The sequence below is a fragment of the Mus musculus genome, chromosome 6 (genome assembly GCF_000001635.26).
Source record: "Mus musculus strain C57BL/6J chromosome 6, GRCm38.p6 C57BL/6J".
Taxonomy (NCBI): domain Eukaryota; kingdom Metazoa; phylum Chordata; class Mammalia; order Rodentia; family Muridae; genus Mus; species Mus musculus.
The window spans coordinates 85,446,480-85,468,875 of NC_000072.6; the positions used below are offsets into that span (position 1 = coordinate 85,446,480).

General features: G+C 47.1%; 2 protein-coding genes across 6 annotated transcripts; one reads left to right on the top strand and one right to left on the bottom strand.

The window, feature by feature from the left end:
- Positions 1–305: 305 nt before the first annotated feature.
- Positions 306–5,508, bottom strand: Pradc1 (protease-associated domain containing 1). 5 transcript variants are annotated; one of them, XR_003956256.1, is made up of 6 exons: positions 5,278–5,370; positions 4,634–4,898; positions 2,012–2,112; positions 1,457–1,566; positions 1,042–1,328; positions 331–818 (listed from the first exon to the last, which is right to left on the bottom strand). XR_003956256.1 is itself a non-coding variant. In XM_011241486.2 (6 exons), the coding sequence occupies exons 2-6, from the start codon at positions 4,698–4,700 to the stop codon at positions 698–700; spliced, it is 567 nt and encodes a 188-aa protein (XP_011239788.1). In that variant the 5' UTR covers positions 4,701–4,898; positions 5,278–5,508; the 3' UTR covers positions 331–697. The 5 variants fall into 5 exon arrangements, 3 of the variants coding, with proteins under 3 accessions (NP_001156899.1, NP_082781.1, XP_011239788.1); XM_011241486.2 differs by having other exon boundaries at positions 1,042–1,209; positions 5,278–5,508; NR_028081.1 differs by lacking the exon at positions 4,634–4,898 and having other exon boundaries at positions 306–818; positions 1,042–1,209; positions 5,278–5,491.
- Positions 5,026–21,998, top strand: Cct7 (chaperonin containing Tcp1, subunit 7 (eta)). Its single transcript, NM_007638.4, has 12 exons — positions 5,026–5,648; positions 12,636–12,789; positions 13,463–13,569; positions 14,566–14,691; positions 15,029–15,081; positions 15,547–15,718; positions 18,301–18,465; positions 19,421–19,609; positions 20,145–20,242; positions 20,548–20,680; positions 21,100–21,306; positions 21,574–21,998. The coding sequence occupies exons 1-12, from the start codon at positions 5,643–5,645 to the stop codon at positions 21,796–21,798; spliced, it is 1,635 nt and encodes a 544-aa protein (NP_031664.3). The 5' UTR covers positions 5,026–5,642; the 3' UTR covers positions 21,799–21,998.
- Positions 21,999–22,396: the final 398 nt, after the last annotated feature.

Sequence of the window (22,396 nt, forward strand, 5' to 3'; positions counted from 1 at the left end):
GTCTACAGTAGTCAAGATGGGTGCAAAGGGCACAAGTTAGACCAGTGGGTGGCAGCAGAATGCTCCGGGTCCTGAGCAGGCCCCACACTGGTGTGTAAATGTCCCTAAAGCCAGACCAAGGGTCTCAGAGGTTTGGTTTCAGTTGCTGACTCTGGGCCATAAGAGCCTTCTTCCCAGAGGGCTGGGCTAAAACTGGCAGTCTGATGTACTTATCCTAGAGGGCCTTGAGCGTCTCTAAGCCGTCCCTACAATCAGCCGAATGACATGGGACTAAGCAGATGAGCTCCCTACAGCATGCTTTCTTAGTTTAGGACACAGGCACAAACCTGGTGAGCTTTGTTTGGCTTTATTGCTGAAAGTATGGGCTTATTAGTCCCCAAATATCACTTCTTTAAACCACTTGAGCAGCAGCTACAAGGCTCACTGTGAGGAGGGCTTGGCTGCTGGGAGCTGAAACAGGTGGTGTGTATCAGGGCCATCTGCCTTCAGCACCTTTTGTTTCAAATTCTAGTCAGAAGCCTCTTCCTGAATCATGAGATGTCCTTGAGGCCCTGGGGAAGGGAAAGCCAGGAGGAGGGGTTCCCTGTCCTCTCTGGTTCCACTTGTCCTCAGAATCTATCTCCAAACTCCAAATAGCAGAATCTTGGGTTTCCTCTTCCCATGAGTCACTTGTCACTGGAACCTGGAGTCAGCTTTTCTACCAGAAAGTCCACGGAGGTTGCAGTAGCTCAAAGGTGGGGATACTGGTGACATTGACTGGGATAGAGATGATGGCCCATGGTAGCCCGTGCTGTTCCAGAGAACGGCGGATCATGTAGCTGGGAGGGCATGAAGAGCAGTATAGCGTTGGTCACTTTCTCAGCACCCAACACTGCCCTCTGCCCCAGTTATGCTGGGAGTTCCAGAAACTCAGAACTTTTTTGCCCTCTGACTGGGATATTCAAGATAGGGCTTGTGAGAGGGTACTGGTGATTGTTTTTGACCCCCACCAAGTCACAACACCCAGTGCAGCATGGCCAGCCAGAAGCAAAGAGCCCTCACCCATCTCGGCCGAGCAGGAAGAGGGCAGGAATGTCAGCTGTGCGTTGAGTACTATCCTGGATCATCTCCACGTAGAAACTGTCATTGTCAACTGCATTGTCCGAGATGATCACAGCCCGCCCACCATGCTCCTGTACCACCCTGGTCTTAGAGAGGAAGGAGCAGCCCCTGGAAGAGGTGGTGATGAGATCAAAAGTCAGGCAGGTGCTAGCTGCCCCTCCCTTACACCCTCTCTGGGAGGCTGAAAGGACCATAGAGAACTTGTATTGAGGTTCATCGGTACATAGCTGAAAGTAGACAAGACATTTCTTAAAGATTTGTAAAGGATGAATTATTTAAAAGTCTACATTTCAAAGTACCATAAGCTGTAGTCAGAATCTGCCCTTCCCCTGTGTCACGCCGGCCCACTCCTTACCCCCTTTCCACCAGAGCGATCTGGTCCTGGATAAAGAAGCCGTTGCTGAGTTCCCCGCAGGCCTCTGGAGGTTCAGCAGGGACGAGGTGAATCTGCTCATACCGTGTGTGCTGAAAAAACGTTTAGACGTTTGGACAAATAAGAGTGTAGGAAAACACTTTTTGGAATGGGCTAATAACATCTATTGGTGCCTCATAACGAGTGAAGGAAGGAAATGGAGTGGTTTCTCTGTGGCTGAGCACCTGAGCATTTTAATCTGATTCTCACAAAGTCCCACCTGACCACTCAACCTCACCCTGTGCCTTTCTGAGAGGGGAGCTGGTTATAACCCAGGGACAGGGGGAAGTAGGTAGAACTGACAGTAGGTAGTTGGCCCTTGGTTTTTTAATAAAGGCAGCCCCTCCCTGGTTTTTATAGTATGCAGGAGCTCCTGGGAGGCAGAGCTAGATTCTACTTCTTGCCCTGTTCCAGCATAAAAGTGGGAAGAGGGCCACCATACTAAATGATGGCAAGAAGGTGACTGAAGATCAGAGATCTGGGCATCTTTGAACTTACAAATATCCCACCAAAGTCCTTGGCAGGTGTGGCTGTGAAGATGTATCGAATATCCCCAGGACTCAGCACTTGGAAGTATAAGTAGTCATGGATGCGTAAGCCTAAAGGAAAGAGTGTAGATGAAGGCCTCTCTGAATAGGCTGATTCAGGTTTGGAGTATGGACTTCTTTTATGTCTTCAACTGGGTGGGCTATGGTCTGGGGCCAGAGACCCTGGCATCAGCTGACTGAATCCTTAGGGAGCGTGACTTTTGTTTTTAATTTTAACTTATTTTTTCAGAGTCTCGCTATGTAGCCCTGACTAGCCTTTGATAGCCCCGACCCTCACCCTTAGTGCTGGAATTAAAGGTGTGTGCCATCATACTCAGGAATCCTCTTTTTTTTTTAATGGTCTCATACTGCCCAGGCTGGCTTTGGACTAGTTTTGTTTCCTTGGTGGGCCTTGAATCCTTCCTCCTGACTGCCTCCCAAACATGATGGTTACAGGCATGCATCACCATGCCCAGCTGGAGAGCTGGTTTCTGCACTGGAAGGCAGACCGGATGCAGGAGATTTGTATTTGTTGCTGCTGCTGCCACAGCAGGTGAGCCACAAAGACCTGGAGCTCTTGGGTTGACATCCACCTCTTACCTGAAGAAGCCCTAAGAGTTTCAGAGTGGACAGGGAAGCCCCCAAGTTTCTAACCAAAACTTACAAGTTTGCTCTGGTCTCACCAACATCTTCTAGATCAGTCACTGTCATCTCTTGTCCTGACCCAACCTATCTAGCCTTGCTTCCATGTCTTCTTTTTCAGATGGGGGTTTTGCTATGTGGCCCAGACTGGTTTTCAACCTTCTAGGCTCAAGCAATCCTCCTGCCTCAGCTTCTCATCTGCCTTCATTTTTTTTGTATTTTTAATTTAAATTTTATGTATATGTGTGCTTTGGCTGCATATATGTTCATGCACCATGTGTGTGCCTGGTGCTAGCCGAGTCTGTAAGAGGGTATCAGCTCCCCAGAAATGGAGGGACAGACAGTGGTGAGCTGGGACCTATGGAAGAACAACTAGTATTCCTTTTTTTTTTTTTTTCCTCGAGACAGGGTCTCTCTGTATAGCCCTGGCTGTCCTGGAACTCACTTTGTAGACCAAGTTGGCCTCGAACTCAAAAGATCCGCCTGCCTCTGCCTCCCAAGTGCTGGGATTAAAGGCGTGCACCACCACTGCCGGGCACAACTAGTATTCCTAACTGCCAAGCTGTCTGTCCAGCTCTCTGCCTCTGTCCACCTGCCCCACTGCAAGAGCTTCAATGTCCCCTTCACCTACTAAAGTGTATGCTGCTGTTGGCTGTGGTGTAGAAAGCCCTGCCTGATTTGACTCCTATACCCACTCCACTCTTGTTTCCTCTTTCCCATGTTAAAGCTGTACTGGCTTTTCAGTGTCTTTATCTTTTTGGGTCTTCCTAAAAGTTTACCTGTCATTTCTCAGAAAGATGCTGCCTTATCCTTCCTCCACCCATTCAAAATATACTTTCTCCCAGCTAATACTTCCTCTGTAATTATGGTGGATTCATAATATTCTATGTCAGCTTCTTTCATCGCAGCAGTGATTCTAAGTATGTGGCTTTTTAAAAAAGACTTATTTATTTTATGTGAATACACGGTCTCTCTCTCTTCAGACACACCAGAAGAGGGCATCAGATCCCCATTACAAATGGTTGTGAGCCACCATGTGGTTGCTGGGACTTGAACTCAGGACCTCTGGAAGAGCAGTCAGTGCTCTTAACCACTGAACCACCTCTCCAGCCTTAAGTATGTGGCTTTATACAGAGATGAATCTCCAGTGCCTAGGACACAGTGGCTGCTCAGTAAAGGTTACTAAACAAAGAACTCTGCCCAGCTCTGCTGTCCTGAACAAGAGAATGGCCAAAAAAACCACGAGAGCTTTGCTAGGATATTTTTTCTCAGTTGGATTTGAGTCCCTGGATTCTTTAAACTTGCCAGAAAGGCAAGTAAATGTTGATGGATGGAAGCTCAGGTCTGTTAGTCAATCCAATTGCTGTGTCTATAATTGATCCTGTCTATGGTCCAAATTACAGCTCAGACAGAGCTAAGGGGGCTTGCAGCTTTTTGTCCTGAGTGTAGGTACACTTCATCAGATGGATAACCCCCCCCCCCCCCCAGGAAGCCTTCTGGATTAACACCAGGCAACCCTTTCCACAAGCACACCCCTGTCTGGCATTTGATGTGCTTATCTAATAAGCTTCGGGTATATGCATGTGTTCACTTAACGCGTAGGTGTGTACATTTATGTTCGAGTTGTGTAAGTGGGTGCCTGTGCGTGTGAGCCCATATGTGTGTTCCTGCCTATAAGAACGCTCACATCCTCCGTTCTGGATCTCTAGCTGTCACCAGGGTCGCCTTCAGTGGGAGGAAAGCTGAAAGCTCTTGTTTCGACGGGGAGGGGTGGGGTTGTCAGGTTGTGCCTACTCACTGACCCGGGAACCAGCATCCACCCGCTGCAGCCGTCTAGTCCCTGGATCTGGGCGGCCCAAACTCGCGGGGTCCCCAAGGTGACCCGTGGCCCCCAGCCCGGGAAGCGCGCACGCTGGATTCCCGCCCCGCCCGCCTGTCCGTCGCCGCTCACCGTGGGCCGCGACGCACGTGGGCAGCCAGAGCACGAGACAGCACCAGCCCGCGGCGCCACGGCTCATCTCCAGGGCCCGTCCCGCCGCCGCCGCCGCCGCCGTCCCGCCGCGATCCCTCGCCCGACTTTAGCCTGACAGCTGCCACGGCCTCCCTCAGGCCCGCTCTCCGCGCCGGTTGGAGCACAGAACGGAGGCCAGCGGCTGATTGGCCGCCACGCCTGTTCGTGTGGCCGCACTTTCCTCCTCTGCGCCCTAGGCCACTTCCTATTGGCCAGGAGAAGTGGAACCGGGCGCTGATTGGCCAAAACTCTTAATAGCAACTGCAGTTCGCGGCCCCGCCCCCGCACTCCTCCTTATAGACGCGCCTCCCGGAACCTGCGGTGGGCGGCTCGCGGGGTTGCGCGGGATCCACGGCTCTCCTCCCCAGGCAGAGACGGGCCTCGCGCGAAGGGGCAGGCGGCACGGCGCCGCCTCGGCCGATAAGGGGCGCTACAGAGCTAGAAGCCGACCCGAGCAAATTTCCTGCGCCCGAGCGGGCCGCGCACCTGTGACCCGGGACACTGTTCCCAACTTCCCAAGCTACCTGTGAAACTCACGGAGCTCCCTCGCCACGGAGCTGAGCAGGTGCAGTGAGATCACTCACCTAAGGTGCTTCTCCTAGCCGGTGTTCAGTACTGATAGCTCATTGCACGTCTACCATGGCGTCTGGGAGCGCGGGCTGAGGCGGGACCTTACCGCACCTTACAAACCAAAAGCACTGCGAGACTCGATGACCCCCGCCAAAGCTAACGCGAGTTCCTAGAGCGTCCCTGGACCTCCGACTCCTCTAGCCGGCTACCTCGGGAGCTAACCATAGAGTGGCGGAAGTGGTCCGGCCCCTTCCTCTCCCGGGCTAACGTCTCGCCAGAAGCTTCTGGGCATTTCTCCGGCGCGGAGCATTGTGGGCTTGGGTGGGCGGCCCCGAGGCGGACAACTGACGAGTTGCGGGTACCTGAAGCCGCTTCCAAGATGATGGTGAGTGTCTCTCCGCGCATCCGCTGCCATCCACGACCCTGCGGCCCTGGCCCGCCATGCGGAGTGTCTACAGTGGCTCGTTTCCGCTCCCCGGCCGGAGGCGGCCTTGATCCAAAACTGAAGCTGTTGGCGAGAGCCGAATGGGGCTCGCGATGCCGCTGGGCCTGGAAACCATGGATCTCATGGTGCTTGGGACCACAGACCTCTTGTTCAGCCTGTTCCCCGTAATGGAGGCTTGGGTTTTCGGAACCGAGTGTGTGTTGAGCTCTGTACCTCTACCATAAGGCCGGGTTACATCGCCCTGGGAGGTGCGGAAGTGAAGGCGCGAGCTTCTAGGCGCACAGAGGCAGCGTGAGGGTCTTTAGGTTGGGCCAAGTGACGCCCTGCCTGGCATTGTGGTCGTTTACGTTCCCGCATGTGGAAAGACAGAATCCTTCGTTCCTGTTGGAACCTGTTCGTTGGGGGCATTTTTAGTTCTCCCGAATGTACTTGGTGCTGGAAAAGGGCAATTGATGTACACAGTACCAAAGATGGGACGACCTGAGTACTTTAGGCAGGAGAGTCTCTTAAAGGTCTGCCTGTAATCCTCCTGCATCACCCTTTATCCCCGACAGCGTCAGATACCTCCCCTGTTCCCCTGTGATAAACCTGAGTTGTTAGTGAGCAATGTCAACTTCCAAGACAGAATCCTGTGCGTTTGGCATCAGCACACTCGTTAAGTTTTGCTTTTTAGTGTCAATCCTTTGTCTGCCTTTTGCAGCTTCTTCCTATGCGTAGATGCCAGACAGACTTGGAAACCTGTAAGGTCCTCCCTCTGCTACCAAATTACAGCTTCTCCTCCGAAGGAGTCCCTACAGAAGCATGTCCATGCTCCCTGACCCCTAGCGCTTGAAATTGATTTGGTCGGCGAAGACCAGAGCTGAGGCATAAATCCATGAGTCATATGTGCTGCAGTAAAATATGCATCATTGCTGCTGATATGACCAGTGGCCCAGCATTGGCCAAAACAAGTAGCAAACCTTTTATCAAAGGGTCCCAGACCATCACATTTGGGTTTTACCTAAATTGATGATTCTTGTTTCTGCTGCTGTGCTGCATACTTACAGCTTATGAGCTGCTGGTGACTCTTGTTTCCTCCCATCTTGCTGTAGCAGTTCTGGGATTACAGATATATACCACAATGACAGACTTGTAATGAGTTCTGGTGCTTAGGCTTATGCATCTAGCAGCTTTACCCCTGAGCCACTTCCAGGGCCTCCTCCAACTAATTGTTTAATAGATAGTATTGACTTTTGTTTTATTTAGTGTATGTGGGTGTTATGACTACTGTGTGCCTGGTTACTATGTACATGTAATGCCCATGGAGGTGTCAGATCTCTGGAACTAGAGTTACAGATGTGGTGACCCACCTTGTGGATGCTAGGAGTGGAGGGAACCCCAGTTCTGGAAGAGCAGCCAGTGTTGTAAGAGATTCTTCCAGTCAGTCCCTTAAACGATCTAAGGAAAATGGAGAGGAAGATTAAGACGAAACACTAAAGCCTTTTATGGTTCTAAGGGTACTAAGCCCTTGTGAAGGAACAAGAAGAGTGAGGTGGAAAGTAAGGAATGGTTCTAGGCAGTACTATTGCCAAAGAATGGCAGAAGGGGACCTACCTTGTAACCATAGCTTGGCTTACTGTACTGCTGCCAGCCTTATTTTCCCTGTGGCTGGCCTTGATATCACAGCAGTCCTCCTGCCTCCACCTCCCAAGCACGCACTGGGATCATAGCTGTGCACAGCCATGCCTGGCTTTAGATCAGTGGTTCTCAACCTTCCTAATACTGAAACCCTTTTATATAGTTCCTTGTGTTGTGGTGACCCCCAACCATAAAATCATTGCATTGTTGCTTCATGACTAATTTTCTGTTGTTATGAGTTGTAACATAAATACCAGTGTCTCCATGCCTGTTAAAGGGCCATTTGACTCTAAAAGTGTCACAACACACAGGCTGAGAACCACCGCTCTTGACTGTCCTAAGGTTTGTTCCAGAAGGACCATGAGACTGTGGGACCTTTGGGAAAGCATTTTCCTTCTAGATGGAACTAAGGAGTGCCCCCCAAAATGCTGAGAGTATAGAGAAGCCCTTTCTTGTCACGAGACCCTGGATACTCTGGGAAAAGGAAGGTATTTACTCTTCAGTATATGCCTGACACTGATAGAGGGGAGTTTCCTGACCAGCATTCTTTTCTCGTATGCCAGTTTCATTGTTTTTATTACTTTGTGGTAAATTTGCCTGTAACAAGTAATGTATAGAATTGGGATTGTCTAGTGTTCCTGGCTGGACCTAAGAAGCATATATACCCCTTCCCTTGTCTTTCTCTTTCTCTCTGCTAATATTCTCCAAGACTCTACAGCCTAATCTTTTTATAGTTCTTCTCTTACCTCTTTTATACATAACCAGTCTTAGTAGACTGATGCATGCTCTCCAGCATATTCAAACCTTTTGTTTCAGTGTGTGTGTGTGTGTATGTATTCATATTCATGTGGACATGTGTGGAGGCCAGAAAAGGGCAGTGGATTCAGTCTTGGAGATGGAGTTACAGATAGTTGTGATGTTCCAAACCAAACTTTATCCTCAGGGAGGACAGGAAGCCTCCTTAACTGCTGAGCTGTTACTCCAGCCTCAAATCTATTTTTACATTTCACTCTTGATACCTTTTCTTTTTCTATTTCTTTTTCTTTTTCTAGACAAGGCTTCTCTGAATAGCCCTGCTGTCCTGGAACTTACTCTGTAGGCCAGGCTGGCCTCGAACTCAGAAATCCCCTTGCCTCTGCCTCCCAAGTGCTGGGATCAAAGGTGTGCGTCATCACTGCCTGGCTTGATACTTTTTCTTAGACCAATACAACTTCATTTACTACTGCTTTTAATATTTCTTTGATTTAAAAGCCTGTTTGCCTATAACTGGTCATTTTTCTTTGGAAAAACAAATAGGCCTTTATTGGCTTATACCTTGTAGATAATATGACTTCTGCATACAATTTGAGGCCAGCATCCTGGTTGTTTTCCATTCAGTAAAGGTCAATGGCCCTTTAATCAAGTTAGGATATGGTGTGTGCTGCTAAGTGTGTTTTAATTTTTATCTCACTGGACTACTAATGTCTTATTTAGGACAATTTTCTTTTTAAATTTTATTTTAGTTGTTTTGGCTGCCTGTAGGTCTGTGCATCAGTAGTGTATTTGGGTGCCTATGGAGTCTAGAGAAGTTACAGGTGATTGAGAGCTGGGTAATGGAATTCAAACCCTAGTCTTCTAGAAGAGCAGCCAGCACTTTTAATTGCTGAGCCATCTCCCCAACTACAAGTAATTAATGTCTTTTGCCCACAACTGTGCCTTATTGGATCCCTTATTCCTGTCAGTTATGTTGCATTGAAACCATGCTCCTAACTTGTCTGAGATCTGGTAAATGTACACTATTTACTAGCCTAAATTCAGTTGGGGGCCTTTTGGTTTTGCATATATGACCTGTAGTGTTTTCAAGCTTTAGAGTATGTGTAAATCCACTTGGGCTATTTCTGAAGTTCAGCTCCTGCTTCAGTGGGTCTGGGATACAATAAGAAATGCTGCTCCAGAGAATTTTGACAGATAAGCAGTTGGTTCAAAAAATGTTTATGAAATAATCTAACAAAAATCTGAATAGATTCTGTTTTCTCAATGGTTATACATTTTTATTTTAAGATGACATTTCACAAAAAAAAAAAATGTAGTCCAATTCTGTAGATTTAGCCTATCCTTTAAAAAAGAAAAAAGAAAGCTGGAAGCAGAGACTCTCACCAAGGTCATTTCTAGCTCTAACATCCACTGGAGTTGAGAGGCAGGGAGGAGATATTACAGCCCCCACCATGGTGTCTGCATAGAATGGAACTTCTTGGGGGAACAGAGCCAAGGAAGGCTTCAGCATCAGGAGAAAGGAAAATGGGCCAAAGAGAAGAAAGCAAAGGAGGCCTGCACTTAGCAAAGTACTTTAAGATTTGTGATTCCACACAGGAAATGAGGTGCCATGAAAAGTGAATTCTCAGCACAGTGGGAGCTCCAAGTTTCTGCCCATCCTTCCCACTTCTAAAGCCTTAGCACTCTGTCCAGCCTATATACCGCTCACAGAGACATCCAGCGGGCAATCTACATGATTGCAGAAACCTAGGCAGCTCTCTCTGAAGCCCCTACCTATAGTCCTCTCTGACAGTGGAGTCTCAGGCTGCAGTACGCAACAAATTATTATAGGTATCAAGAGAGGTAGAGTAAGTTGGCTGGCCATGGGTATGTGGGGACTTGCAGCTGGAGCAGGGTCTATTTCTGTGTAATTCTAAGCAAAGGCAGCTACCATTTCCTCATGACAGTGATTGTATTAGACTTGGAGCACTCAGTCTGAGCATGTTTTAATGCAGTGACTTCCATAGCCCATGATAGAAAGTGTGTGCACTCTTCAATATTGCTCACTATGTTGCTTGCTCAAGTCTACCATGCTGCCCAGACGTCTTCTATGGGATATTTTTCTGAACAGTGCCCCTCTTTTGCTTCAGTTTCCCATCTTAGGATGGCTCTCTCCTGAGCCAGTTGGTAGACATGTAATCTTTTGCCTGAAAACTGTTATCTAGGCCCCTTGGGGTGTCTGCTGCCTGTGCACAAAGGCATAATTTTTTTGTGATGCTTTCACACTTCACTTGGCTTTCTTATTGGTGCTGGGGGACTTACTGCCCATTTGCAGCTCTGCTGAGAGGTTTTACCCTTGCTAGCCTAGAGTGCTGTAATATGCATTTAGCATCTACAATGGTCCTGGCTAGTTTTATATCAGCTTGACATAAGCTAGAGGCATTTGAGAGGCATGAGCAAAGAAAGGAACAATGGCTTTCAATGTCTTTTGCACTGTGTTATAAAAAGTAAAAAGCAATTGTAGCTACTAACAAAGAAGTGACCAAAAATATGCTGAGATGATGTCCCCCTAACTACTTCTGTTTGACATGCAGAGTTAGGCCAATACTGAGGAGATGACCATTTAATTCTGAAGGCCAGGTTTAGATAAATAGGGAGCTCTTGTTTGCCAGCTGCTATCTGCTATCCTCAACACCAGGGGAAAGATACCTAATCTGGTTGTTTCTGTTGCTATGAGTAAACACTGGGATTGTCTTAGTTACTGTTCTGTTGCTGTCAAAAGTCACAACAACAAAGGTAATTTATAGAAGGCAGCATTTATTTGGGAGTTTTCTTATAGTTTTAGAGGGTTCATTATCATCATGGTGAGGAGTGGTGGCCGCGGAAGGTAGGCCGGCATGGCACTGGAGAAGTAGCAGAGAGCTACATCCAGACCCACAGGCAACAGGCAGAGACAGAGTCGTACAAACACTGGACCTGCTGTGGACTTTTGAAACCTTAAAGCCAGTGACACAAACCTTGTAACCTTTCCCAAACAGTTCACTAGCTGAGGACAAAGCATTCAAACATAGGAGGGCATGGGGAGGGGGGAATTCTCATTCACACCACCACAATGACCAAAGCAACTTGGGAAGAGCAGCTTCCAGCTTCCAGTCCACCATGAAGGGTAGTGTACATTACAGGAACTGAAACAGAGGGCATGGAGGAACACTCCAGACTGTCCTACCTACCCTTCTTTCCTTCCTTTCTTGTTTGTTTTTGTTTTAGGAGAGTTTCTCTGTCCCAGAACTCACTCTGTAGATCACATGCCTCTGCCTCACAATACAACCTGGCTCAGCCTCTCTCTCTTTTTTTTAAAGATTTATTAATATCATGTGTGTGGGTCTTTTGTCTGCATGTCTGTCGTCACACCAGAAGAAGACATTGGATCCCACATAGGTATAGATAGTAGTGAGCCCCCATGTGGGTGCTGAGAATTGAACCCATAACCTGGAAGAGCAGCCAGTGGTCTTAACCACTGAGCCATCTCTCCTGCCCCCTCAAGTCTCCTTTCTTAATTTGTTTGTTTGTTTTTTGTTTTTTTGAGAAAGGGCCTTGGCTGTCCTAAAACTCACTCTGTAGACCAGGCTGGCCTCGAACTCAGAAATCCACCTGCCTCTGCCTCCCAAGTGCTTGGATTAAAGGCGTGCACCACCACTGCCTGTCAGTCTCCTTTCTTAAACAATGCAGGATCACCTAGTACCATCCCCAGTAGGCTGTGTCCTCCAACATTAATCATTAATCAAGAGAGTATCTCATGTCTATGTCCATAGGCCAATTTGATGGTGGCATTTTCTCAGTTGTTGTTCCTCTTCCCAGATGATCCTGGCTTTCATTACGTTGATAGAGAACTAACCAGTGCAGGCTCTAAGCAGGCCTTTAACAAACAGCATTCTGCGGTCTCATAGTTTCTAGAATGGTAGTGCAAAGAAAGCCCCCTGCAAGGGATGGGGACTCTTCTGAGCCAGTGCTAAAAGAAAAAGACAAAAATTTCTCTGAGGTGTGACTAGGATTGAGTCACATGAAGGCATTTTGGAGTGGGTATGAGGGCATTGCTGTGCGGAATCAGTATGTCACTTTGTAAGGTAAGACAAACACGATTTTTGTGTGTTGCTACAGTCCATCTAAGGTCTCTGGTAGAGCTGCCTTCCTGGGCATCTCTAGGACAGTGCCTGAGTTTCCATACCACTTCCCCTCTGCTTCTTTAACACAAACCAGTAGGTATTTTATTGGCGGTGGAGGTGCAAAGCAGGGCCTGGTTTTTTGGTGCTGTGTGCTGTAGCCTGGTTGTGAAGCACAAGACAGAATGTCAAAAGTTGAAAGGGCCATATGGGAGAAATCATAGTTTATTGTTTAGACGTCGTTATCAGCAGTGTCTCAGAATTTGGCATGGTTGGGGAGTCAGTCTGGGTAGCAGGGGAATGTGCTTTAAGAGTGTGGATAACTCAGCCATCGTGGTATTGGGAGCATCTTCCCCATCCACTGTCCTGAGTCTCAAGTAGCAGATGATTAAAAGCAGTCAATTGCTCTCTTCTCCAGCCCACACCAGTTATCCTGTTGAAAGAGGGTACTGATAGCTCCCAGGGCATCCCTCAGCTCGTGAGTAACATCAGTGCCTGCCAAGTGATTGCTGAGGCTGTAAGAACCACCCTGGGTCCCCGTGGCATGGACAAACTTATTGTGGATGGCCGAGGTAAGTCTTCATGGTTCCTTGGGGCTTTATACAGGAGGATGGGTACCTAGGGAGTATGTGGGGCTCAAGATTGCCATCAGAAGTCCCATTGCTTGTGGGATCTCTCTCACTTTGAAGTTATATAAGGCCTTGAATGCAGAACCCTGTTGGGATCTGTGGGAGAACTGAGAAGTCTTTTGCCTTCTAGTAAACAGACTTTACTATTTTTGCTCTGTTTATGGCCAAGAGACATAAATAGAGCAAACGGGTTAGAGAGATAGATGTCCCAGTGGTTAGGAAAGCTTGCTGCTCTTTGATGTGACCAAGATCAGTTCCTAGTACCTATGTGAGGCAGAGATACTAGTATGTCAGTTATATTCAAAGTATCTTAACTGGTTACTCTTATTTTGAGATAGTGTAGCCCAGCTAGCCTTAAACTGGAGATGTTCTTGTTTAGCTTCCTGGGTACCAGGATTACTGTTGTGCAACACCATACTTGGCTATTTAAAACATTTCTCTGTGGTCAGTTAACCTGTACTCAAAAGAGTTCAATTCCCAGCAACTACGTGGTGGCTCACAACCATCTGAATTTGGATCTGATGCCCTCTTCTGGTGTGTCTGAAGACAGCAACAGAGTACTTCAATCTTTAAGAAAGAGGGAGGAGCTTTAAATGTTACTGTCTTTCTCTTGAAGGCAAAGCAACAATATCTAATGATGGGGCCACAATTCTGAAACTCCTCGATGTTGTCCATCCTGCAGCAAAGACTTTAGTGGACATAGCCAAGTCCCAGGATGCTGAGGTAAGGTCAGACACAGAAACTTCAGTGGAGGCTGGAACACATGCTTACCTTACTGCCTCTCTCTTCTCCTCACTGGAGATTTTTTTATTTAGTCTAAAATTATAATTGTGTAAGTATTTCATACTTATAAAAATAGTTAAACATTTTTTGGAGGTTGGGGTGGGTTCCTCTGTAGTTCAGCTATCCTAAAGTTGGCTGTGTAGACCAGGCTGACCTTGTATTTACAGAGATCTGCCTGCCCCCTGCCTCCCAAGTGCTGGGATCAAAGCTTTTTAAAGTTAAAGACCTTCTAAGGGATTTTAACCTTTCTTCTTGGTACTATAGTTACTTGTCATGTGAGCGTGACACTGTTTCTTACTGATTTTGTATATAGTAAAGCACATTGACTAGTTTATGTCACTTGACACAAGCTAGAGTCATTGGAGAGAAGCTTTAATTGAGAAAATGCCTCAATAAGATCAGGTTTAAGCGGGTCTGTAGGGCCTTTTCTTAGTGACTGAAGTGGGAGAGCTGGCATATGGTCCTGGGTTCTATAAGAAAGCAGACTGAGCAAGCAAGTAAGCAGCACGACTCCGTGGCTTCTGCATCAGCTCCTGCTTCCAGGTCCCTGCCCTGCTTAAGTTCTTGTTCTGACTTCCTTAGATGATGTACTGTGGTGTGGACGTCTAAGCCAATTAAAGTCTTTCCTCCCAAGTTTCTTTGGTCATAGTGTTTCATAAAACCCTAAGTTTATATCCTGAGAGTGTTGGCCATAGGCCCTTTGGAGAACGGTGCTGTCTGGGGAATTAATCTTGTGCCTCAAGGCCGTCTGAGAAATGTTGATTCCCTGAGTGCTTTCACCTTTCCATTTGTTGCAAAATTTGTGGGCTTCTGGAAAAAGAGCTTGACACCCAGGCAATGTCCACTTTAAATTGGTGGGTTGCCTAAAAATGATTTTCAGTGCTTCATTCCCTGAATACCAGAAAACATGTATGTATTCTTGCCATTCTCTTCCAGGTTGGTGATGGCACCACCTCAGTGACCCTGCTGGCTGCGGAGTTTCTGAAGCAGGTGAAGCCCTACGTGGAAGAAGGTTTACACCCTCAGATCATCATCCGAGCTTTCCGCACAGCCACCCAATTGGTATGGCTACATCATTTCATTTGATCTACACCTAGGGACCTTAACATTTCTGTTAGAGAGGATAATGTCTTTGCTGGAGTGTGAAGGAGACACACAGAGTATGTGGGCATTTCCAGCCACTTCCTTGGTCTACCTTCAGTAGCTGTTAAGCATTGCTCTGTCCTTATTTGGCAGGCCAGCGCCAAGTCCTGGAAGTGCCTGAGAGTTTCCCAAGTGGCAGACCTTTACATTTTCTTAAGCAGCCTCAGGCCCAGGAGATGTGCTTAACATCTTAGCAGTAGTTGGATCAACTGTTCCATGTTTAGCATGAGACTCATTCAACTTGTGTTTTTGGCAGGCTGTTAACAAAATCAAAGAGATAGCTGTGACTGTGAAGAAGCAAGATAAAGTGTAAGTTTCCAGGGGGCTGTGTCAGAACCTTGATATCTTGAGGCCAAATAGGGTATTTTGGCCAAATAAGCATGTTGCAGACTTTGTATAAGCGGGTGGGTGGCCTTTTGGTTCTTGACAGACCCTTTGATGTAAAACATGAAAGAGGCTGTAGACTGTCATTAAGAGCCACCGTGGGGGTGGGGGTGGGGTGACTGTATCTGCTGTCGGTCACTGATGATCTATCGTAACAGTGGAGAAGGTGAAAGGTGGTAAATTTTGGTTCGAGGAAGAGTAATGGGTTGATGTGTATAGCTGCTAAGGTAGATTTTTATTTAAATAACGGGTTGATGCTGCTTGCCTCAAATGTGAATTGTCTGCCGCACAGTGTAATGGTTACTGTGTAAGGTGTTGGATGGAATGCACCACTCCCACACTGCGGTAGATTCTGGTAAGAAGCTCAATGCCAGTTTTCCTGTGCTGCAGAGAGCAGAGGAAGATGCTGGAGAAGTGTGCGATGACAGCCCTGAGCTCCAAGCTGATCTCCCAGCAGAAGGTCTTCTTCGCCAAGATGGTGGTTGATGCCGTGATGATGCTTGACGAGCTGCTGCAGCTTAAAATGATTGGCATCAAGAAGGTGCAGGGGGGAGCCCTGGAGGTGAGTGAGCCTGTCGTGGCCTCCCTAGACACTAGGCAGCTTCATGAGGCAGATGTGAAAGCAGATGTGACCGCTCTGCCATGCTGCCCGTGTTCTTTGCATCTGTTTGCTTATCGTCAGGATGGGAAAGTGGACCCAGGCCAATTCGGAATCTTCTTTCTTTATGTCAGTGTCAGGGTCTATAGAAGGATTATTTGAGATAAATTACTTGTGAATTCTTCAAAGATATATAGTGGAGGTATTTGGCAGTTCACTCTCCAAGGTGTAATGTCAAACTATTAGTTTCCTTTGGATAGATGATAAATAGTTCAGACTATAAAGAGAGCATAGAGTGAATTGTCGCATAACCACTTCTGTCCCTTACACAGCCACTATTAACAGTTTACGTAGTGTAACCGAGAGTTTGTATACACAGTGCGTGTGTGTGCATGCTGTTTTAATGCCAGTGGTTGCTTCTGATGCATGCTGGTGTTCTGCACCATGGTCGTGTGCATATAGCACTGTGGTAGCAGTTGGTCCATCCACCATAGATAGCTGTACACTGAAGATTGTAACAGCTAATGCAACAAGCTGAATTTCAAATTGAATTTTTTTTTATTTAAATAATCAACATGTAGTTGGTGCCTGTTGTTTTGGAAGGCATAGCTGTGATTCATTTTTAACAGCTATCTAAAAACATTCTTTTTTTTTTTTAAGATTTATTTATTATTATTCATTAGTACACCGTAGCTGTCTTCAGATGCACCAGAAGAGGGCGTCAGATCTCATTACGGATGGTTGTGAGCCACCATGTGGTTGCTGGGATTTGAACTCAGGACCTTCGGAAGACAGTGCTCTTAACCGCTGAGCCATCTCGCCAGCCCCCCTAAAAACATTCTTTGACATTAGTTTATTTGTGCTGTTTTCATTGCTGGTCCGCTGTACTCTTAGACTTTTTACAGTAGGAGCCATTTGTATAGGAAAACTCATCATATCTTCTGGGTGGAGGAGAGTGGACGAGATTGTACATGTGCCACACAGGTGCTCTAGCACTGCAGGGTGCCCAGGTCTTAGAACTAATAGTTTTAACTGGCACACTTGAATTTTCCCCAGAGTGCTCAACATTTCATTAAATTTACAAAAAAAAACCTCTAGCTTTGTCTCACTTCTATTTCAGGCTGGCCTCAGACTTAGAATTTTCCAGTCTCTGCTTCCTGGATGCTGGGATTACAGGCTTTTACCACTGTGGTTGGCCTTTTGTAAACTACTTAAAGAGGCTGATGAGATGGCTCGGTGGGTGCAGGCATAGGAACCTTAGTTACTATACCAACACCCATACAGAGGGTAGCCAGCATTCCTGGGGGTGGATTGGAGGCAGCATGAAGATACCCAGAACCTCTTGGCCAGCCATCTAGCCAAACTGCTGAGCTTTAGGTCCGTGTCTCAAAGAATTAAGTATAGAAAACAGGTGGCTCCCTGGATAAAGCACTTGCTTGCATAAGCTTGAGGACAGGAGTTTTGGATCTCCAAAGCCATGTAAGAACCTGGTGGGCATAGTGGTCAGACTAGTGTCACCTCCTGTCTTGCTTGATTCCTTCAGATCCATTCTGTGTGTTGCAGGGTGACATTCCTATATCTCTGTGAATCTTGCACACCTAGACCACAGCTTTAGTGGGGCCCATAAGATCCTTCTACACAGGTCACTGGTACCTTTCCCCCTTTTTTGCTTCTGTACTCTCACTATCTGATCCCTGCCCTCTAGTTTGTATTCATTAATTAGAAGTTTTTCATCCCCTGAATCTACAAGACCACCATGTATGCATGCACCTACTATTTTATTTCCATTTCTTTGAACTACCTCTCTCTTACTGTTGGACAAATTTCTGTTCACCATCATGAATCAGTGCCACTTGAGGTTATGGGTATAGGTTTGGGGACACATACTGCTCATTATCCCCTGTGGCAACTAGTAAACTGGCAGGCTTTCTCATGGAATGGAGAATGACATGGAATGGGAAATGAAATGCTAAGAAAGGTTGCTGAGAGAACTTAAGTCACATGATAGTGAAGTCAGCCCCACATGCAACGTATTCTCTGTTTTGCCTTGTATTTAAATCTGGCTGCTGGAAGTTATGTACAGTTTAAACAAGTGGAGGGAGTTAATGGGTGAAGAGCCACAGGGACAGCTACCATCAAGACATCCAGGCTCCAGTGGCTGTGCTATATGTGCAAGCAATAAAGAGACTTGAGGGTGAGGCAGAAGTGTTGCTCATTGTGTCGGCCTTTCCTTTCCCCCACCTGCTTGTTCCTTTGTTGGCACTGCTTTGCATGGGTAGTTGTTCTCTGGCAGCTACATCAGAGGCCAACCATCGGGGACAGCCCAGATACCCTGTACCATGCTCTTCTCTACAGACTGAATGATATCTCACCTTAAAGGGGGAAGTAAAATATATTCTGTGTCACTTAGCAAAAGAAAGATGGGTTTGTCCCAGATTTTGTGATGGTGATGATAAAACTATCAGAGTGATGATCGTTCTTTTGGGTTCATGGACTGATTGGATTTCTGGCTGTAACCAAACCATTGCTCTGTCTGCTTTAACCAGGAGTCTCAGCTAGTTGCTGGTGTTGCGTTCAAGAAGACTTTCTCTTATGCTGGGTTTGAAATGCAGCCCAAGAAGTATAAGAACCCCAAGATTGCCCTCTTAAATGTTGAGCTTGAGCTGAAAGCAGAGAAAGATAATGCTGAAATCAGAGTCCACACAGTGGAGGTAGGTTTCCCCAGCGGGGATGCTTTCTGGGTGAGGGCTCTGGTCTGTAGGCTGCTAAGCTATGTTTCTCAGGTACCTGTGGACACTTCCATGTCAGCTCTCTTGGAAGAGAAAATTAGGTCCACTAATTTTCTCTTTGTTCTCCTTAAATGACTTCTACCTGGAGTAATGTGAATGTGAAAAGTTACTGAGTGACTGCTCCCTGCCTCTTGGGGATGGGTCCTGCAACACCTCACATACATCAAGTAGGGCTGTGCCACTGAGCTATATACCCCCAGTCTCTGACCCCTTTTTAACTTTTTGAGACAAGGTTCCTCTGTAGCCCTGGCTGTTGTGGAATCTTTTCTTTTTTCTTTTTGGAGACAGGGTCTCATTATGTAGCTCTTCTATCCTGGAACTTGCTTTGTAGACCAGGCTAGCCTCAAAAGATCTGCCTGCCTCTCCCTCCTGAATGCTTACCAGGCCTTTTTAAAATGTTTATTTTGAGGTGAAGTCTTGTTAAGTTGCTCAAGCTGGCCTTGAATCTGTAATTTTCCTAACTCAGTCCTGAGTATCTGGGATAACAAGCTTACTTAGTCTTCTAGTGGACTCTGTTCCTATCATTGTGGTTCTCAAGGCAGCCTCTAGGTAGCAGTATCTCCCAGCACAGAATGGCTTTTGTAATAGAAGAGGTCTTACTGGGAAATCCCTAGGCACAGCTTTCAGAAGAGGTTAAACTGTTATTCTCCATACCTCAGCAGTGCCAAAAATTCTGGCAAAGCTCCTTCCTTGAGGTTACTTTGTATGTTTGTGTTTGAAAGTGCTAAGTGGTTGCTGTTAAAGGTCCTTGTGTTTTGGGACTGTTGGCCCATTCCCAGATAAATCAGCATGTTTTTGTTTGAGGGAGGGGTTGGTTTAGCCCATCATATATACCCACCTCCATTCCAACCACCCTCTTCTTTTTGGGGCTCTGTAGGATTACCAGGCAATTGTTGATGCCGAGTGGAATATTCTCTATGACAAGTTAGAGAAGATCCATCAGTCTGGAGCCAAAGTCATCTTGTCTAAACTCCCTATTGGGGATGTGGCCACCCAGTACTTTGCTGATAGGGACATGTTCTGTGCTGGCCGAGTGCCTGAGGAGGATCTGAAGAGGACGATGATGGTAAGAAACCCTTGGACTGCTGCTTATCCTTCATGGCCCTGAACTTTTTCCTCTGACCCGATGTAATGGAATAGACTATCAAGTTGTCCCTATGTTAACACTGTCAAGAAATGTTCCAACCCAGTGTATATGCCTAGTAATAGAAACTCCTTTGAATTCACTGACCAAGACAGGTCAGGAAGTGGATAGTGCCCAGCCACCAACACTGTGGTCAGCAGATAAGCCTCGATGAGTATTGCTACCAGCCAGGGCTTTCCTTCTGGGTTTGAGCCTGTAGTCTAAAGAACTGCTCCTGAGTAGAGTTGCTGCACCCAGAGCACTAGACATCAGGTCCCTATCTCCTTTGAACGAGACCCTTTGCCTTGTGTTTGTTCTGTTTTGATTTTCATCTTTTTGAGGGGCAGTAGGGATTATTTAGAGGTTAGGGTAAAGGTGGGCTATCCTATGCAGAGGGCTCAGGCTCTGTGGCAACACGGCTTAGTGAGTGCCTGGTGGGAGGCTAATTGTCCTCATTGATGTTTTCCTTGCTCTTCAGGCTTGTGGAGGCTCAATCCAGACCAGTGTGAATGCTCTGGTTCCAGATGTGCTGGGCCACTGCCAAGTGTTTGAAGAGACCCAAATTGGAGGAGAGAGGTGAGCCTATTGGGTCTTCCAAACCCTTTTTTGGTCATGTTTTGGGTGTGATATATAGCTTGTACTATTCCTTTTTCAGGGTGGTATTTTGGGGTGTGGGGGATAAAGAGGTCAGGTAGTGTTAAAGAAGGGGAGAAGTTCTAGTTGGATCTTGGCTCCGATTCCACAAGCTTTGATGCTTCAGTGATACCACAGCAGTCCTGCCTGAGTGAACAAGAACTTCTCCCTCTTGGGAAGGCTTGGCAGGGAGCTCAGATGGCAAGATGGCAGCAATTCATGTGTGCACCATTGTGTCCTGGACGTAGGTACAATTTCTTCACTGGCTGCCCTAAGGCCAAGACATGTACCATCATCCTCCGTGGTGGCGCTGAGCAGTTTATGGAAGAGACAGAGAGGTCCCTACATGATGCCATCATGATTGTGAGGAGGGCCATCAAGGTACTGGGATGACAGACTCTTACCTTCACAGTCCCCTAATCAGCTCTAATCCCGGAGCTGATAAGATTGGATTTCATGTAAACTGTCCTTTCCTTGATGACATGTTGGGCTTTCATTTCCTCCTGAAAACCAGAGTAGATCTTCATTTGCCCCCAAAATCAGGCAACAAACTGAGTTGATCTATTTAGCTGTCCTTGTGATGTCACTACCCCAAACTATGGCAGACATTGACAGTGACCTTAAAATACCTAGGGTTGAAACTGAGATGTGCTTCATGCTTGCTGTGTCTAGGTTCCTGAGGCTTGGAAGGGAGACAGAACAAGTCACTCTTCACTTTTCTAGGCTGGAAGATTTGCTTTGTGGCCCAACTTGAAGCCTTGAGCTGGGGCAGTGCATTGAGATGTGTTTGGTTTCTGTAGAATGACTCTGTGGTGGCTGGTGGTGGAGCCATCGAGATGGAACTTTCCAAATACCTGCGGGATTACTCGAGGACCATTCCTGGGAAGCAGCAGCTGTTGATTGGGGCATATGCCAAGGCCCTGGAGATTATTCCACGACAGCTATGTGACAACGCTGGCTTTGATGCCACAAACATCCTCAACAAGCTGCGGGCTCGACACGCACAGGTGGTTATGCTCTCTGGAGTCAGGGATATTGGGTGGGTGAGGTAGGCTATTAGGTATGTGCTGTGCCCACTGGAAATACAGTCACTAGATACAATGGGGAGCTGCCTCCTGTCGTAGTGCCAGAGTTGGAAGTAGGTGTTGGCTGGGGTCAAGTAGGGAAAGGTCTGGTGCCATTTCTCTTCACAAAGTGCTTTGTCAAGTCAGGTTCCTGGAGTCCTTTGGAAGGTGCAGGAATAAATGTGCCATGGTGACTCTCCTCTCTTTCAGGGAGGTATGTGGTATGGGGTGGACATCAACAATGAGAACATCGCCGACAACTTCCAGGCATTTGTGTGGGAGCCAGCCATGGTGCGCATCAACGCTCTGACAGCAGCTTCTGAGGCTGCATGCCTTATTGTGTCCGTGGATGAGACTATCAAGAACCCCCGCTCCACTGTGGATCCTCCAGCTCCATCAGCTGGCCGTGGCAGAGGCCAAGCCCGCTTCCACTGAGAGGCGAGGCGGTCTGCACCTCCTTGTGAGGTGAGGGGGTGGATGAGAAGATGGTTGCTGGTCTGCTGGGTTCTCACTGAGGTTATTTAAATAAAGCTTAAGGTTATTTGCTTGGTGTGTTTTTCATAAACATTTTCCTGCCTTAGAATTGGAGTCATGTATACTTGGAAATAGAAGTAAAGAATTGTGTTAGCCTGCTGCTTGCTCTGCTGTGATGGCCCTTGTCTAGACACCTCAGTGGCTAGGTGGTAGCAGTATCACCGTCACACAACACTGCTGTGATCGTAGTTGGAGTGCATTCCCTGTCTGCTCTGACCGCACTTCATGTTCTCTGAGCTCAGTGTTTCCTCTTGCAATATTTTAAGAGAAGGCACAGAAAAGTGTCAGGTTGTCATATAATCTCTGGACTTGAGCTTTCTAAGGCCTTGTAAGAAAACAGCTTGTTTCTTGTTCAGAGTCCCTTTTTGTTTACGCTGATAACTGTGGACTGAACCCAGGCCTGGGAGGTTTGCTCGGCAGCCACTTGACCGCAGCTCCATTCCCTGCCCTGTTTTTACTTTGGGTTGACCAGTCTTTCTGCACCTAGAGGTTCACTAAA

Bases quoted from the DNA above. Each gene is read 5' to 3' on its own strand.
- Pradc1 (NM_001163427.1), bottom strand. From the start codon at position 4,700: ATGAGCCGTGGCGCCGCGGGCTGGTGCTGTCTCGTGCTCTGGCTGCCC. The intron at 2,113-4,633 runs GTGAGCGGCGAC...TCTTTCCTTTAG, and splicing joins CACGTGCGTCGCGGCCCACG to GCTTACGCATCCATGACTAC. The intron at 819-1,041 runs GTGAGGGCTCTT...ATGCCCTCCCAG, and splicing joins TTCCTGCTCGGCCGAGATGG to CTACATGATCCGCCGTTCTC.
- Cct7 (NM_007638.4), top strand. The intron at 13,570-14,565 runs GTAAGGTCAGAC...ATTCTCTTCCAG, and splicing joins CCAAGTCCCAGGATGCTGAG to GTTGGTGATGGCACCACCTC. The intron at 20,243-20,547 runs GTGAGCCTATTG...TCCTGGACGTAG, and splicing joins ACCCAAATTGGAGGAGAGAG to GTACAATTTCTTCACTGGCT.